The 15,806-nt window shown below is 42.0% G+C and overlaps 1 protein-coding gene across 1 annotated transcript in view; it reads right to left on the bottom strand.

The window, feature by feature from the left end:
* The window catches only part of LOC122799503 (MLX interacting protein), a gene marked incomplete in the record, with an annotated part of 1,086,811 nt that overhangs the window by 798,459 nt on the left and 272,546 nt on the right, over positions 1 to 15,806 (bottom strand). The window contains 1 exon segment of the mRNA XM_044068616.1: positions 6,850 to 6,953. Within this exon segment, the coding sequence (XP_043924551.1) occupies positions 6,850 to 6,953 (104 nt within the window).

Genomic DNA, 15,806 nt, shown 5'->3' with positions numbered 1-15,806 from the left:
TTCTGCACATTCAGAATTTATCAACATTTTCTGTTTAAGCAGTGACATAATATATTGCTGATATTTGAGCATATGAAACTGACAATAGCAGAAGTGTAAATCTTTTTCCCCCATCTGTCCAATGCCCTTGAATCTCTGTCAGACGGGGTAGGGTTTTTTGCAGTGGAAGCCTTGACCTCTTTGGGACCCTGAGAGATAGTTTCTGGGTCAGCAGCAGGGTTTTTGAAAAGGAATTTGAGAGTCAGGAAACCTGTAGTACCTGTCCGGCTTATTAGGAGCTGGAGGTAAGGAGTCAGGGGTCAGACTGGACTCTGAAAATACATCATCTACAATGTCTAACACAGGTGGAATAGCTAGGGGGCCTGTGTTGTGGTAGTAAAAGGAAGTCTCTGAGCCTTTTCTTAGATTCTGAAAAATCTTGGCTCTCCCAGTGGAAATGCTCCCTCATGGTATGCAAGGTTTCCCCAAAAGAGTAATCCTCAGGAGGAGAGGCTGAAGGGATAGATTCTTTAGCATCAGAATCCTCAGAGGGAGGAAGACAGTATTCCTGATCAGAAGAGGAATCAGATGAAATGGAAACATGATCTGAAGATTAATATTCGGTCTCTTAGCTAGGCCTTTTATCAGGTGGGGGATGGGAACCCCTGATCAAAGTAATCAAGTCTTCAGCCATTTTGAGCATCTGTTTTTTGGGCATGGAGGCCTGTCCATGAGGCTGTTGTACTTGTTTCTTTGTCTTTAAAGGTGCTTTAGTCTTTGCCTTTGAAGCTGAAGTCGGTTTAGGTCTGAAAACACCCACAGAAGCCGATGCTTGCTCAGTGGCTCCGGACCCATCTGAGGGAACAATCTCCGAAGGTCCAATACCTTGAGTTTCCAGCGGCCTAGTCGACTCCACGTGGGAGTCGGTAGCGGCCTGCAGGTCTAACGTAGCGGGCGTCAGGGGCTGCGAAGGCGCCTCACTGAGAACTGGCGACTGGCTTAGAAGAAGCCTCGTCATCGGTTTCGGACCTCGGATGCCTGTCCTTTTCTTTTTCTTTGCGTTTCTTGTGAATTCCAGTAGTTGGATGGCTATCCGACATCGTACAATTAAATCTTCTGCCAAAATAGTGTAATGCAAAATCGTACCGACGCTTAATAGTGCGTTGGTTAAATCCAGCACAAAATTGACAACTAGCAACATCGTGATCAGGGCCTAGGCAAGGAATACAGTAAGAATGAAAGTCCTTATGAAGTATTTGCTTCCCACAAGAAATACAATTATTAACTTTTTCTGACATTGGTGTGGAGCAAGAAAAAAGTTTCCCCAACGGGGTACTTAGCTTTTAATGAAGACTTCGGATCTGAAATTCGAACACTGAAATCTCAGGAGTCGGCCGACCGGCACTTGCGAACTGCTTCTGCTTCGGGCACCGTGCGGCAAGAAAGACTGAAGAAAATGGCGTCGGCTGCATCTTTTATACCCCTGGTGCACTGACGTCAGGGAAGAGGCGACAGCAACAGACGCGGACCTAGACTTTGGAATTCAGGCCGACTGAGGGTAGCCTGCCAACAGGATAACCCCAAGTGTAATGACTGCAACAGTGAAACACAAAGAACATCTGGAATTTGCTGAGTAACAATTCTGAATTGCACCTAGTATTAGGGTCACTTCCCTCTTTTACTTTTAAGAAGGGTAAGAATTTGAAAAATCTTTTGGAGGCAAGCAATACTAGAACTGCAAGGAACCCAGGTATGACCAAATGTGAATCCTGTAATTATTGTAAATTTATAGATATAGGGTACACATTTTATATTAGGGATCAACGTTACATCATTAAATCAGGTAGATTTAACTGTAATTCTACCTATGTTATACACCTAGCTCAATGTCAACTATGTCCCGCTTTCTACATTGGGAAAACTGATCGTAGATTACAAGAGAGGGTATATGAGCACCTTTATTACATCAGAAAGGAGAAAACCGAAAATGCCCTAGCTAGTCATATTAAAGGGAACCCTACTCACAGCTTTGGGTTTAAAGTTATTGATCATATCCCAAAAGATGTAAGGGGTGGACCGAGATCTCTACTATTGGAAAAAAAGAATTAACGAGACAGATCTGGTTGGATGCTTGCCACTATTCAGGTATAAACGACTGTTGTTCCATTCAGTGTCTCGAGACTTAACAGCTTGAATAGGTAGTTTAAAATGTAATGTTTCATGTAAAATACAACAGCATTATTAAGAAAAGATGTAGGTAGACTGTTATTAATGTAAAGGTTGATATGAATTTTGTTTATTTTTTTAAGTACAGTAATTTATTTTAGTTCATTCCATTTTATGTCATTGTACTATATATGTTGTACCAATCAATAGCATTGATTGTTTAACTTAATTTATACTGCAAAGTTTAAGGTAATTTATTCATGTCTAATTGGTATACATCAAGTAATTAAGTTATTAGGAGGAATAAGGGGGAAGTGTAAGTGAATTTGAACTGCTGTGAGGAAGTCTAGTTACTAAACTAGACGAAAAGCGCTCAACTCTACTTGTGATTTGCTACCAGTTTTATTCAAGTCATTTTTAATAAACAGCTGAAGATTTTGGGGTTCTGCTTGTTCCTGCTTTGGTTTGTCTTTTCTACAGTTTGTGGTGCCGTTTGTGTCTTTTCAGCTGCTGATACTACAATGGAATCAACAAGAGGCCCCTTACTCGAATGGGGCCCATCCTTGGGGGTATGTAACAGTGCCAGGCGTCCAGGGAACAGGTTTAATGACATCTACATCCCTCCAAGCGTTTACGAACAGACTATCTATGATCTTGTCTGGTGAGGGCACCACCAAGGCTGCTGCGCATGAGGACCTCTAGGCTTCCTGCAAGTTCTCTTCTTTAGCAGAGGTGGGGGTGAATGGGTAATTTTCAAAACTTCAAAAATTTGGTGTCCTCAGGGGGGAGAATGGGAGAAGCCTCTCTCTCACATCAAGATCTATATCTGGGGAGGGGGACTTCAAAGGAGAGTCTAAGTGCTTCCTCTTGCATGTCCTTTTCCTAGAAGGGTTCTGTGGGTATTCATCACAACTTCTCCATAAGAGAAGTAAACTCAGACTTGGGGGTGTCTTCTATTCTTTGAAATCCTCTGTCTTGAGAGGCAAGATGGATGAACAGCTTAAAGGTTTGGCCTTAATGGTGTGAATGACAGGAACCAGCAGAGCAGGTGCCTGTTTATGCCAAAGGACCTTATTCAGTCCCCTCCATGCCAACAACTCTACTAAAACTAAAGTAACCAGGGCTGAAACTACTGGTGCAGGCCACATCAAAAAGGAAGCCAAGGAAGGAAAAAGTATAGTTCTGTATGCTTACCATAAATGTAGATGTTCGAGTGCATTTACTGTTGTAGTCCTAACTTGTGGGATTTCCTGCCATGGAAGCCCTTGGCCAGCCCAACTGCCAGAGATAATTTTCCCCACTACGGGAGTTGGCGGACACTCTGTCCGACGTCACTATTCTGGGGTAAAAGGGGAGTTGGACAGCACCACAACCTCAACTCTTTCTTGCCATCGTCCTGCACAAGGAGATGATGAGGCAATAAATCCTGGGTACTTTTAGTCCGTAACAATTTTTCTAGGCTGCAAGTCTTGGTTTCCTCCAGACTTTCTCTTCACTGGTGTCATGTCAGTCTCTGTCACTCTCCTTTCAATAATCCTTTTAACACCAGTTTATTTCTTCATCCAGGAGGGTTCTAGAACTGAAGTTTTTGCAAATGGTACAATAAGAATAAAAATGCCTGACCCTAAGACACACAATACACAGTCAATGTGGATCTTGGGATGGGATCGTGTGCCTACATTGCTCAATTTTTTTTTTTTTTTTTTTTTTTTTTTTAAGACAAAGGCCTTGTCCTTATCTACTACAAAACATAGCAACTAAATGCAAACTACAAATGGAATTACTTGATAAGTATACAAATGCCTGCTATACTTAATATCTGACATAGAAATAGAAGCATAATTTTTTAATTGACTGGGAAGGAGATGGAATGAGGGGGGAAATTCAGGGAAAGTTTGATGAAAAAGGAGTTTGAAAAGCTAATAAAAGCTGTAGAAACAACGGACTCCTAACAACTGTAATACAATGAGAAGTTACAGAAAACATTAAGACTTCTCTGTCCTATCAAGGGAGTGAAAAAATAGCAAAGATGTCAAACGCTAGTTCAGAGAACTCACTGAAACACTAATGGCGGCAATGAGATCTAAAGTGCTAGCTGAGAACAGTGCCTTATGTGGACAGAGCTTTTGTTGCCGCTATGGAATAGGCACCTTCAGCAACTATTTCATCTGTTCTCAGTGTCCAGAGAGGACCAACATAAATACATATTTTAATCAAAAAATGGAAAAACAGTCTTACTCTTACTGAAGACATTGTAGTGACAACATTCTTGGAAGCCTGCAGTTCTGCTTTGTATATTCTAGGAACTTCGAACAGTAAGGGTTCAGTACTCTAAGCCAGAGACAGACTTACTTAAGTAGCTCAGATACAGATTTTCTTTAAGAATTCATATCTGGATAACTGACATTTTCAGCAGTCAGTATGTGTCAGCATTGTTCGCTTTGGTAAGCTGTATTTATTCACTTTTAAGTACCTGGATCTAATATTTATATATGTGTTATTACTTCAAAAGTGGGTACCGAGTACTGTAGATTAACAAGCGGTAGCTTCAGTCTCCAATTAGCAAGATAAGTTAAGTCTACCACCAGAAAAAGATAATTTTTATGTGCTATATTTGGCTAAATCAAGGGCATCAGGTAGTAGGTGTGGCTGAGTGGTGGCAGCACTTCTGTGCTTAGAAGGAAATTGTGAGGAACTGGATAATTATGCCAGCCTTCCCTTGAAATTGTGTGTATGTCAAAATAATTTGTTTGCAAAGTAGCTATGATGAATAAGGGGCACTAGAAGACACTGTAGTTCACAGAGAGACTGGGGAGAAAGGGGCTCCCCTGGGTGCTAGGGCAAATATTCAGTCCTGAAGTGATCTGTGTACAGTTCTAGCCTGTGCAGTCCATACTCAGGACAATACAGGCTATTGCCTTTATGCTCTTGGGGTAAGGCCAGATTTGTTAACTTAATTATCAAATCAGATCTGTGTGCAAGTTAACCTGTTGGACATCAGCAGTTTCACTTGACAGAGACCATTCCTCTGAGCTATTTGGGCCAGTGAAGCAAATCCTGGGATAGTAGCCCCTGTTCCTCATGTACCAGGGTGACATTTGTGTTGGCAGTGATTGAATTCAAGACCCCATCAATGTCAGCCATGTATTGCATACTGTTGGCAATGACGGAACACCTGTGACTGAAGGAACTGTGCATTATGTCTGAGCTACAAGAATAATGACGCCAGCATCCAATTCACGAAGAATTAATGAAGGCAGCTGTAGCCCTGGCACATACACTGGCACAAAAGCAGAACCAGGCCGTCACCACACATGGGAGGGATGTTGGATGAATTCCTGTTATCGATAACTATCACCAGAGCTCAGATCATCCTCACTTTCAGGATGCTGTATGGTCTTGGAGCTACCAGCATAAAAAGCACAGCAAAAAATAAAATAAATAAATACATTAATGTAACAAAACATCTGTCTCTCTACAACCCTTACTCTTGACTACAAAGTGCATACAACAATGCTGACATGAGCACAGTCTGCCTGGCCTGACTTATTCTTAGGTACCATCACTTCCCCATACAGATAGGTATCTCTGCAACAACAACATACAGTATGATACAACACAACAGTTTACTCAGGCACAGACAAGTAAGTTACTATACTTGTCTAGACCTGGAAGTATGCTACGTCAAAAATAATTGCCTAAACTACAAATAATTGCACTTTAAAAGTGATTCCTTGAAGGTATGAATGTTTTTACCTTTGAGTGAAGGTAGAAGATAGTTCCTATCATAAATGGTTCACAGAATGAATTTATGGTTTTACTGCTCCTTCTCACTGTTATAATACAATGGACCTGATGCATATTCTCTTTAAGACCAAACATTTGCTTAAGTACATGCCCTATGTTGCCTTCCAAACTAGAACCAAATCCCTCTTGTAGAAATGTTTGAGTCTGTCCTCATATTTTAAACCTTCAAGAGTACATATGAACTTGTTCTTTGTACTCCCTCAATGTTATACTGGAAGATTTCCATTTTAAAAGGACAGAAAATGTGGCTATGCTCATTCTTTGTTATTAGACTGGCATGGATCATTTTTACTATATTTCCTTGTCAAGGTTTGCTAACTCTCTTCAAACATAGTCAGTTTGCTATATTCTTTGACAATATCATCAACATGGACCTTTAAATTCAAATTCTCATCACCTTAACACCTAAAATCTCTTGTATGCTCACTCATTCGGTTAAAATGTGTTAAAAGTCTGTTAACATAAGTATGGACAGAAAAAATCTTTGCTTTATCCTTATTAAATCAACATGCTGCTTTCTTTAAGACCATGCCTCCAACCCTACCAAACAGCTCTGCAATAAGCTGTGGTCATCCATGTTGCTGATCATCACAGCAAACAATCACTTAGATGAACAGCAATGTCCAAAATGTAAAACTAATGAGGCAAAGACCGAGAATAGTTCTGTACAGCACTTCTTGTAAGAATGAAGTTAAGAAATGTGACAACTGGTAAACCAACCTACCACACTCATCACCATGACAATGAACAAGTTCTCTACCACACAGATCAGGACCTGCAACTCTGCTAGTTAGAGAAAAGCATGGTGTTCAAAACCAGTACAAGGCAACACTACAGCATTTCTTTCAACAGCTTCCACTAAAACATCTCAGACAAAAGGAGAGCTTTATATGTTACCTGGGACAAGGATTCATTCCCAGTAAGTGGAGCAACTGTAGCAATCGAGGTAGAACCAGAAGAGAAGATATTACCTAAAGGATATCGACTTGACGAGAAAAAATCTGAAATGTAAACATGATTATTAAAAACAAATTTTCATAGTTATCATGCTTTCATTTTCCTATGGGCTCCAGAATAGTTTAATATGCAAGATTACTGCTGGCTAACATGTACCACACCTTCTGCCTGGTTAAATGACACTGTTCTAAAAAAATCCTCAACAGTCTTCTCCTAGTGACCAGCAGAATTCAAACAGCAATAACAGACCATTCAGTCATGCACACTAAATGCTTCTAAAAATAAGTAAACAAAACTGATTTAATCTATATGGAATAAAACATTAATGAAATATTTATGCAAATAACATGACGCATTAAAAATGCAGTCAATATAGTTTGTACCTTCTGCTTCTGAAAGGAGAGAAACACATTAAAGGCTGCCACTTGGCCAAACATCTAAAGGAAATTACAATGGATTACACTGCACATAAAGAAAGGTATCACCTTCAAGGAAAACTATCAAATATCAAACTACAACTGTGGTAACAATACTGGAAACTAAACTACCTAAAACATTCAGTGAAATGGACAAACAAAACAAATAACGTTACTAAACATTTTAGTCAAGCAAAAAATATATATACATATATATATATTAAAAGGTTTAGAAGTCATGCTATCAAAGGGAGATGAAAGTACAGCTGCAGGAGGACTTACTGCAACACAAGACTTGAGTAGGGTCATTGCTGCAGTAGTTTTCACCATACATGAGAATCAGCCACTGTGCTCTGCATATACAAGGACACAGGCTGACATCCTCCCCGCTTCAAGATGCATGTATGGGTCACCGATAACCGGGGGGAGGGGGGGGTCAACAGACTATGCTATTTTTTTGCTAGCAAACACCATGGAGGCCAAGACAAATTGGCCAACAACTCTATCTAGTAACAATTTTGGGAATCACCATTGTGGAATCCTGCCAAAAAGTTCAAGGTTTATAATCCAAGAGATTAAGGGGTTTCCCAATGGTAAAGGCTGATTGGAACTTGCAATGCCAGTGACCCTACTTTTAAAATCTACTGCTGTGGTGAGTTCTCACAAAACTGTAGTAGTTTTTTTCATTACATTGTAAAATATGACAGGAGTACAAATACATTAAGCAGAAAATAAAACAAACCATAGTAACATTTCCATTATTACTTTTCATGTTCTCTTTTTACTGCGGTGGTGGTGCTGCGGTAGCATTGTCGCCTCACAGTAAGACGTCCTGTTCGATTCTCAGCGAGAGCGTCTTCTATGTGGAGACATGCGTGAATGGGCGTACCTTCGTTGAAGGTTGTGCGTCAGGGCTGGCAACTCGGCACGTAAAAATCTACTGCCAATCATTAGCGGACCGGAGTTCCGCTGTGGCGACCCCTAACCCGAAAAGCCGAAAGACACAACATACATGTTCTCTTTTTAACAATTTTCATTCACTCCACTACTTAAACTGCTAAATTCTTGCTTTCCTTTAAACTTCACTATTCTTCAGGAAAATTATTCTGCATGCATGATTCCTACAGATTCCATTTATTTCTACGTAACTTAATCCTTCCTTTTTCTAAAGATGTCGGCTCCATTTCTTTTTTCCTCTTTGCAATATTCAACACTTTAGCTGATTAAGGTTTTGATTTCCACTTTCTATTAATTGCTTTTTCAGCAGCCATCATTAAACTTAGCAAGACTGTACTATGTATAGGTAAGTCAAACCTGCATTACCCAGCTTTGATTCAAAAGAATCATTTTGTTAGTTACAACCAGATGCTTTCAACATTTCTGACAAAGTACTCTAAGGAGTTTTCAATATCTACCAACATGCTCCATAAAACATGCCATTTCTCTCTTTCCCAGCATGCCTCCAAGACTTGGTATCTATCTGAGGAAAACTCTGAAGTCTGACTGATGTCTAAAACTACCTATGCAAACATTTCTAAGCAGACGTTCTAAACCTTCTGGAACTTTGCTGCATACTAAGCATGCTGCAAACTTAAAAAATCATCCTAATGCTGACAAAACTGGTTATGCAACTGCAGGTTGAGGAAAATCCAATTTTCCAACTGTAACAAATCAAACTACTTCTAAGGTGAAACTAGGACTTCACTTTGCATTGAAATAAGTATTCCATTTTTGCTACAGCTTCAAAGAAAAAGAAAAAGAGCAAGTACAGTTGTGTACACTTACAATAAATGTAGATATTCGAGTGTATTCACTGTTGTGTCATCACATTTGGGTTATCCGTCTGCAGGTAGCACTCAGCTGGCCAGAATATCAGAATCTTGGGATTTCTGCATCGGACGCTGTCGCTTCTTCCATGACGTCAGGTCGTCAGGGGTATAAAACATGCAGCCGATGCCATTACATCAGTTTTTCTTGCCCCAGATGTCAGGTGCCCCATAATAGGAAGCAATTATATGGTATGGAACACCCCCAGCAAAAAGCAAATACACACAGTATAAGATATGCTAAACCAAAAAGGATTGGTGAAAGCAAACACAATCAGGGGGCTGGAGGGGGGGGGGGGGTAACCAGGACTGCAACAGTGAATACACTCGAACATCTACATTTATGGTAATTGTACACAACTGTACTATGTTCTTCGTGTTTCACTGTTGCAGTCATCACATTAGGGTAAATTCCCAAAGCTAAGGATGGGAGGAGGCAATTAGCATTAGGACCAGCTATAAGGCCCTGCACGTATGCAGTGGCAAAGCCAGCTCTGGATTTAGAAAAAGTTGGCAAGTGGTAATGCTTGGTGGTGAAAGTGTGTACAGAGCTCCAGGTTGCAGCTTCCAGGATGTCCCTGGTAGGGACTCCTCTGAGAAACGCAGTAGAGGTAGATGTAGCCCTAGTGGAATGTGTTCTTATCCCCTGTGGGGTAGGTTTTCCATGTGCTATTCATTTAGATATGGTTCACTTTGAAGTGGCATTCCCCTCTGTCGCCGTAGGAAAGCTAGCAGCTGGTCAGATTTTCTGGTAGGCTTAGTCTTGTCCAAACAGAATCTAGGCTGTCTGTGCACGTCTAGAGAATGCAGTATCCTTTCCCCTTTATTTTGAGGATTAGGGAAAAAAGTAGCCAAAGGAATGGACTGGTTTAAAGCCACACTGGACACCACCTTGGGCACATAAGATGGGTTAGTCCTGAGGAATATAATGAAGGGTTCCACTGCCATAAGGGCCTGCAGTTCAGACACTCTTCTTGCTGAAGTGATGGCTAGAATTAAAGCTGTTTTCCATGAGAGGAATTCAACTCTGCTGTAGCAGCCGGTTCAAAGGGGGAAGTGTAAGTTTTTCCAATACAAAGTTAAGGTCCCAGGCTGGAGTGAGAGCTCTCCTTGGGGGGGGGGGGGGGGGGGGGGGGTCATAAATTTTTGTCCCCTCTAAGGAACCATTTTACCAGAGGATGAGAGGAGTGGCTCAGTATTATAATGAGCTGAGATGGCAGAGGAATGAATCTTAACTGAAGAGAAGGATAGGCCCTTGTGGAGCATTTCTGTTAAGTAATCTGGTATATGAGATAAGCTGGGCACTATTGCACAAAAGAGGATACCAGTGCTGGCATGGCCAGTCTGGTGCAATCAGGATTGTCCTTGGCTTGTCCTGTTTGATCTTTAGTAGAACCTTCGAGAGGAGAGGCAGAGGGGGAAGGCATAGACTGAGAGGCTTTCCCAAGAAAAGGACAGGGCAACCACCTTCCAAACTTGGCTGTGGGGATTTCTGGTGCAGTATTTGTTCAACTGATAGTTCTGAGGGGAAGCAAACAGGTCCACCTCTGGTGTCCCCCATCTGTTCCCCAAGAGCTTGAATATTTTGGGTTCCAGTTTCCATTTGTGTGGGTCCCTGAGATTTCTGCTTAAGTTGTCTGCCAGTGAATTTAACTTGCCTGGCAGGAATTGAGCTTGTAGGTGCACTTGGTTGCTCAAGGCTGTGTTCCACAGAGCCATGGATAGTCTGCAGAGTGGGTAGGAATGTGTTCCCCCCTGCTTGCTTATGTACCACATAACTCTAGTGTTGTCTGTCTTTACCAATAGTTGTCCTGGAAGAATAAGGCCTTTGAAGGCTGTCATAGCATTCTGTACAGCTAACATTTCTTTTTGAGTGATATGCAGGTGCGTCTGCTTTGGGGTCCCTTTGCCTTGAATGCACTGCCCCTGCCATGTGAGCCCCCCATGCATAGTCTGAGGTGTCTGTTTTTAGGGTTTGGGTGGCAGGGGGTAGAGTGAAAGAGAGTCCCTAGTTGTGGTTGCAGGCCTCTGCCCTTAGACACGGAATGATAGGAATTCTTGTTTCCAGGTCCTGAGAATGTTGACACCATAGACTTTTTAGATATCATTGAAGTTGCCTCATAGGCAGTCTTGCATACGGAATTAACAGAATGCAAGAGGCCATGAGCCCCAGAGCTTGCAGTATTTTCCTTGCAGATAGCTGGGTTTTTGTGGCCAGTAGGTTGAAGTAAGTTGTCAAATAAATTTGTTTCTCTGGAGTGAGGAATGCCATCTGGGAAGTTGTGTTCAAGCTTGCTCTCTGGAGTGAGGAATGCCATCTGGGAAGTTGTGTTTAAGCTTGTTCCCAGGAATACAATCTGTTGGCAGGGTACTAGGTGTGATTTCTTTTCGTTGATGGTGTACCGCAGTGAACTTAGAAGTCTCTTTACAAATGCCAGGTGCTGTAGTAGCAAGTCCTGACTTTCCACCTGAATCAAGCAATCGTCCAAGTATGGGTAAATCTGAATACTTCTCTGCCTGCAAAAAGCAATGGCTGGAGCTAAGCACTTCGTGAATACCCTGGGAGCAGTAGATAAGCCAAAGGGAAGTGCAGAGAACTGATAGTGTATAGAGCCTGCCCTGAAGCAAAGGCATTTCCTGCAAGATTCCCTTATGGGGATGTGCAGGTAAGCTTCTTTTAAGTCTAGGGTTGCCAACCAGGCATCCTTGGCTAGCATAGGAAGTAGCTGTTGGAGAGTTAGCATTTTGAATTTTGGAACCACCAGAAAGGTGTTGAGAATAGATAAATCCAGGATAGGACGCCAGGAGTTTTCTTTTCTGGGAACCAGGAACAGTCTTGTATAAAAGCCTTGTCCCCTTTATTCTGCTGGGACAGGCTGATTACCCTTGATGCTGAGGAGAGAAAATACTTGCTTTTGGGCCTCCGCCCACTGGTTTGGGGGGGGGGGGAGGGGGTTTGACCATCCACTTAGGGTTGGGAGTGAGTGGAAATGGAATCTGTATCCTAGGGAAAATACCGACGTTTAATTGTGCGTTGATTAAATTTAGCACAAAACTGACAGCAAGACACGTTGTGGTCAGGGCCTAGGCAAGGAATACAGTACAAATGAAAAGCCTTATGAGACATTTGCTTCCCACAAGTAATGTAATTATTAACTTTTACTGACATTGGTAAGGAGCAAGAAAAAGTTTCCCCAACGGGGTACTTAGCTTTTAGTTGAAAACTTCGGTTCTGAAACTAGAAAACAAAAATTTCAGGAGTTGAACGACCGGCACTTGCAAACGGCTTCTGCTTCGGGCACCACGCAGCAAGAAAGACGGATGTAATGGCGTCGGCTGCATGTTTTATACCCCTGATGACCTGACGTCATGGATGAAGGGACAGCAACCGACACAGGACCCAAAACTTTACTAATCAGGCCGATTGAGGGCAACCTGCCAGAAGATTACCCAAATGTAATGACTGCAACAGTGAAACATGAAGAACATCCCATTTGTCTTGGGTAATGTAGTCCCAGTTTTTTGCATGCAGGGCGAGTTTTCCTCCTAAAGGTGCAAGTACTTGAGCAAGGCTTGGGGGAGTTATGGATAAGTCATTGTGCAAGTTTACCATAGGGGGGGTGGGCTAACTACTCCCTGTTTTGGACGTGGGAGCACTCCACTGCTTAGATCTCTGCATAACATGAGACTGAAGTCTTGGGAGTCTGCTGCCCCTGGGTTTGGACTGAGAAGGCCTGGAAGGGACTGGAAAGGATAAGTTCTTAGAAGGCCAATGCCTACTGAATCTAGGTGGCTGTACCTGTAAGAAATCTTTAACAGTTTGCATAAATTTAGCTTTCTCCTCCATCCTTTTGAGAACTTCTTCTGCATTATTGCCAAATAGGCGCTCTTGGTTTAAGGGTGCATCCAGTAATTTTGCTTTGACATGATCTGGCAAGTTTTGTTCCTTAAGCCAAGCAAGCCTTCTAAGAACAGAACCAGTGACAGCAGCCCTATAAGATGCTTTTAAAGCATCAAAACCACACTGCAAAGTAGGTTTACCAACTTGGTCAGCAGAATGCATTAACTCTCTTAAATCTTTGTGCTCTGCACAGACAGGAATCAACATAATTTTCTGTTTAATTAGTCCCATAATATGCTGCTGATACTTTAACATATGAAACTGGCAATTTAAAGCCTTAATGGCCAGAGTAGCAGAGGTGTATACCTTCTTACCCCATCTGTCTAAAGCCCTAGAATCCCTGTCAGAAGGGGTAGGATTCTTGGTAGTAGTAGCCTTAATGCCATTTGGTCCTTTGGAAATGGTCTCTGGATCTGCAGTAGGGTTCTTGAAAAAGAATTTGAGAGAGTCAGGTACTCTATAGTACCTGTCAGGTTTCCTGGGAGCTGGAGGCAAAGTATCCAGGGTAAGGCTGGATTCCAAGAAATCATCATCTACAATCTCCAGAACAGGAGGGATAGCTAGAGGCCTGTGCTGAGGCAGGTTTAAAAATTCCGAGTCTCTTTTTGGACAGAGTAGTCCTGGCTTTCCCAGCGGAAATGCTCCCTAAGGGTATGCAGGGCTTCACCAAAAGAAAAATCTTCTGGAAGGGAAGCAGAGGGAATGGAATCCTCTGCATCAGAATCTTCATAGGTAGATAAGGGTATGTCCTGGTAGTCAGAAAAAACAGAGATATCAGATTCCTGATCAGAAGAATCGGAAGGAAAATCAGTTCTAGGTCTCTGAGGGGGAATGCTTGCTTCCCCTTAATTAAGGTAACAAGGTCTTCAGCCATTCTAATCATTTGTTTGGAGACCTGTGGGCCTGAGAATGTGCTTTGGTCGTCTGTTTCCTAGGCATAGTGCAAACTTTAGGCCTGAGAAACTCAGTATTTTTGGCTTGAAATGAAGTTGTCTGTTTAATATGAAAATCGGTAGGCCTGAATACACCCTCAGAAGCCGGTGCCTGCACAGCGGCTCCGGACTCATCCAAGGTAGAGATATCCGCATGTTCCATAGTCAAAGAAGTATCTCACGGCATACCGGACTCCAAATGGGTCTCAGTAGAGGCCTACGAATCTGTAGAAGCAGGTATCAGGGGCTGCGAAAGCGCCTCACTGAGTACCAGCGGAATGCCGACTACGTTGGCAGTTTTGGATCTCTGCGGTCTGTCTCTGTCTTTATCCTTACTTTTTTTGGAAGATCAGTAGTCAGATGGCTTATCGATGCCATTTCGGAGTACGGAGATCGAGAGCGAAAGTATTTAGCTACAAAAGTTGCCCGACGGATAGTTCTGGCGTTGAACAAGGCACAAAACCGACAGGAGGGACGTCGTGGTCTGGGCCTAAACAGGTGACGCAGTAAGAATGAAAATCTCTATGAGGTATTTGCTTTCCACAGGCAAGACAATTATTAATTTTTTCTGACATTGGCTAGAGCAAGAAAAAAGGATCCCCAATGGGGTACTTATCTTTTAGAAGACTTCAGGTCTGAAACTCGAAAACAAAAATTTTAGGAGTCGGCCGACCGGCACTTGCGAACTGTTTCTGCATCGGGCACCGCATGGCAAGAAAGACTGATGCAATGGCGTCGGCTGCATGTTTTATACTCCTGATGACCGGACGTCATGGAAGAAGCGAGAGCATCTGACGCAGAAATCCCAAGACTCTGGTATTCAGGCCGGCTGAGGGCTACCTGCAGGCAGATAACCCAAATGTAATGACTGCAACAGTGAAAAACGAAGATCATCAACTCTGATGGGAAATTTGTAGAAACATTTTCTTTAGAATAAGAATTTTCAACTTGAGAACAATTCACTGAAAAAAACACCCCCTTCCATTTCCTTGCTCTTCTGACAGGGAATCGGTACCAGAAAAAGAGGAAATTCTTTTTCTGTTGGAATCCAGTGAAACTGGATTTAAAGCCTTAAAGGCTTGACAGCCACGGGCAGTCCAGAAAAACAATATTTCCTACTTTAAAAAACAACCATCAAAAGAAAAAAAAAAAGTTAGTCAGAAAAATGAAGTGGAAGGTCTTCCCTAGAAGGGTACCTATCTGCCTAGTCTTAAAGGAGTGCTAGCTAACAGGCAGTTCCACAAATTCTGCAGGGAGAATGCACTTCAGCGGCAAGAAAGCCCTGAAGCCTTGGCTTTGAAGACTGGCCTCTAGTCATATCCTTAGCAAGAGACAACCCCCCCCCCCCAAAAACCCCAGGTGTCATAACCCACACAAGCTTAGCCAACTATAACAGTGATCAAATGTTGAACATCGCCTCACGTAACTTATTCACTTCTAAAGATTCTTTTTTTCCCCCTGAAATACTTGCTAATGTACCTTGTACATTTCACTTAGAATACACTGCTCTGCCATCTCTGATTTAAAAAAAAAAAGACTGCAACTTTGCAAATGTATGAAAGAACCTTTGTAGATTACCCTCAGAACATGCTGTTCAAAAATCTCATGATTCATTGCTTGCATCTATAGACTTAGTCTCCAACTGAAAGCATTTGCTAAAGTTTAAAACCGCTAATAACTTTGTCAATGCATGGAACTATAATTTATTTATTATTTATTTTATTTTTATTTATTTTTTTGTGCCTTTCATCATTTTGTCCATTTTTCAAGTCTATATGAATAAAAACAGGTCTACAGCTTAAACTTTAGTTATTAGTTTAGG

This window comes from Protopterus annectens, chromosome 4.part0 (assembly GCF_019279795.1).
Source record: "Protopterus annectens isolate FY-2018-M chromosome 4.part0, PAN1.0, whole genome shotgun sequence".
NCBI classification, from domain to species: Eukaryota; Metazoa; Chordata; order Ceratodontiformes; family Protopteridae; genus Protopterus; species Protopterus annectens.
Note: the sequence above shows the minus strand (reverse complement) of the source record. Positions and strands in the feature narration are given on the sequence as shown.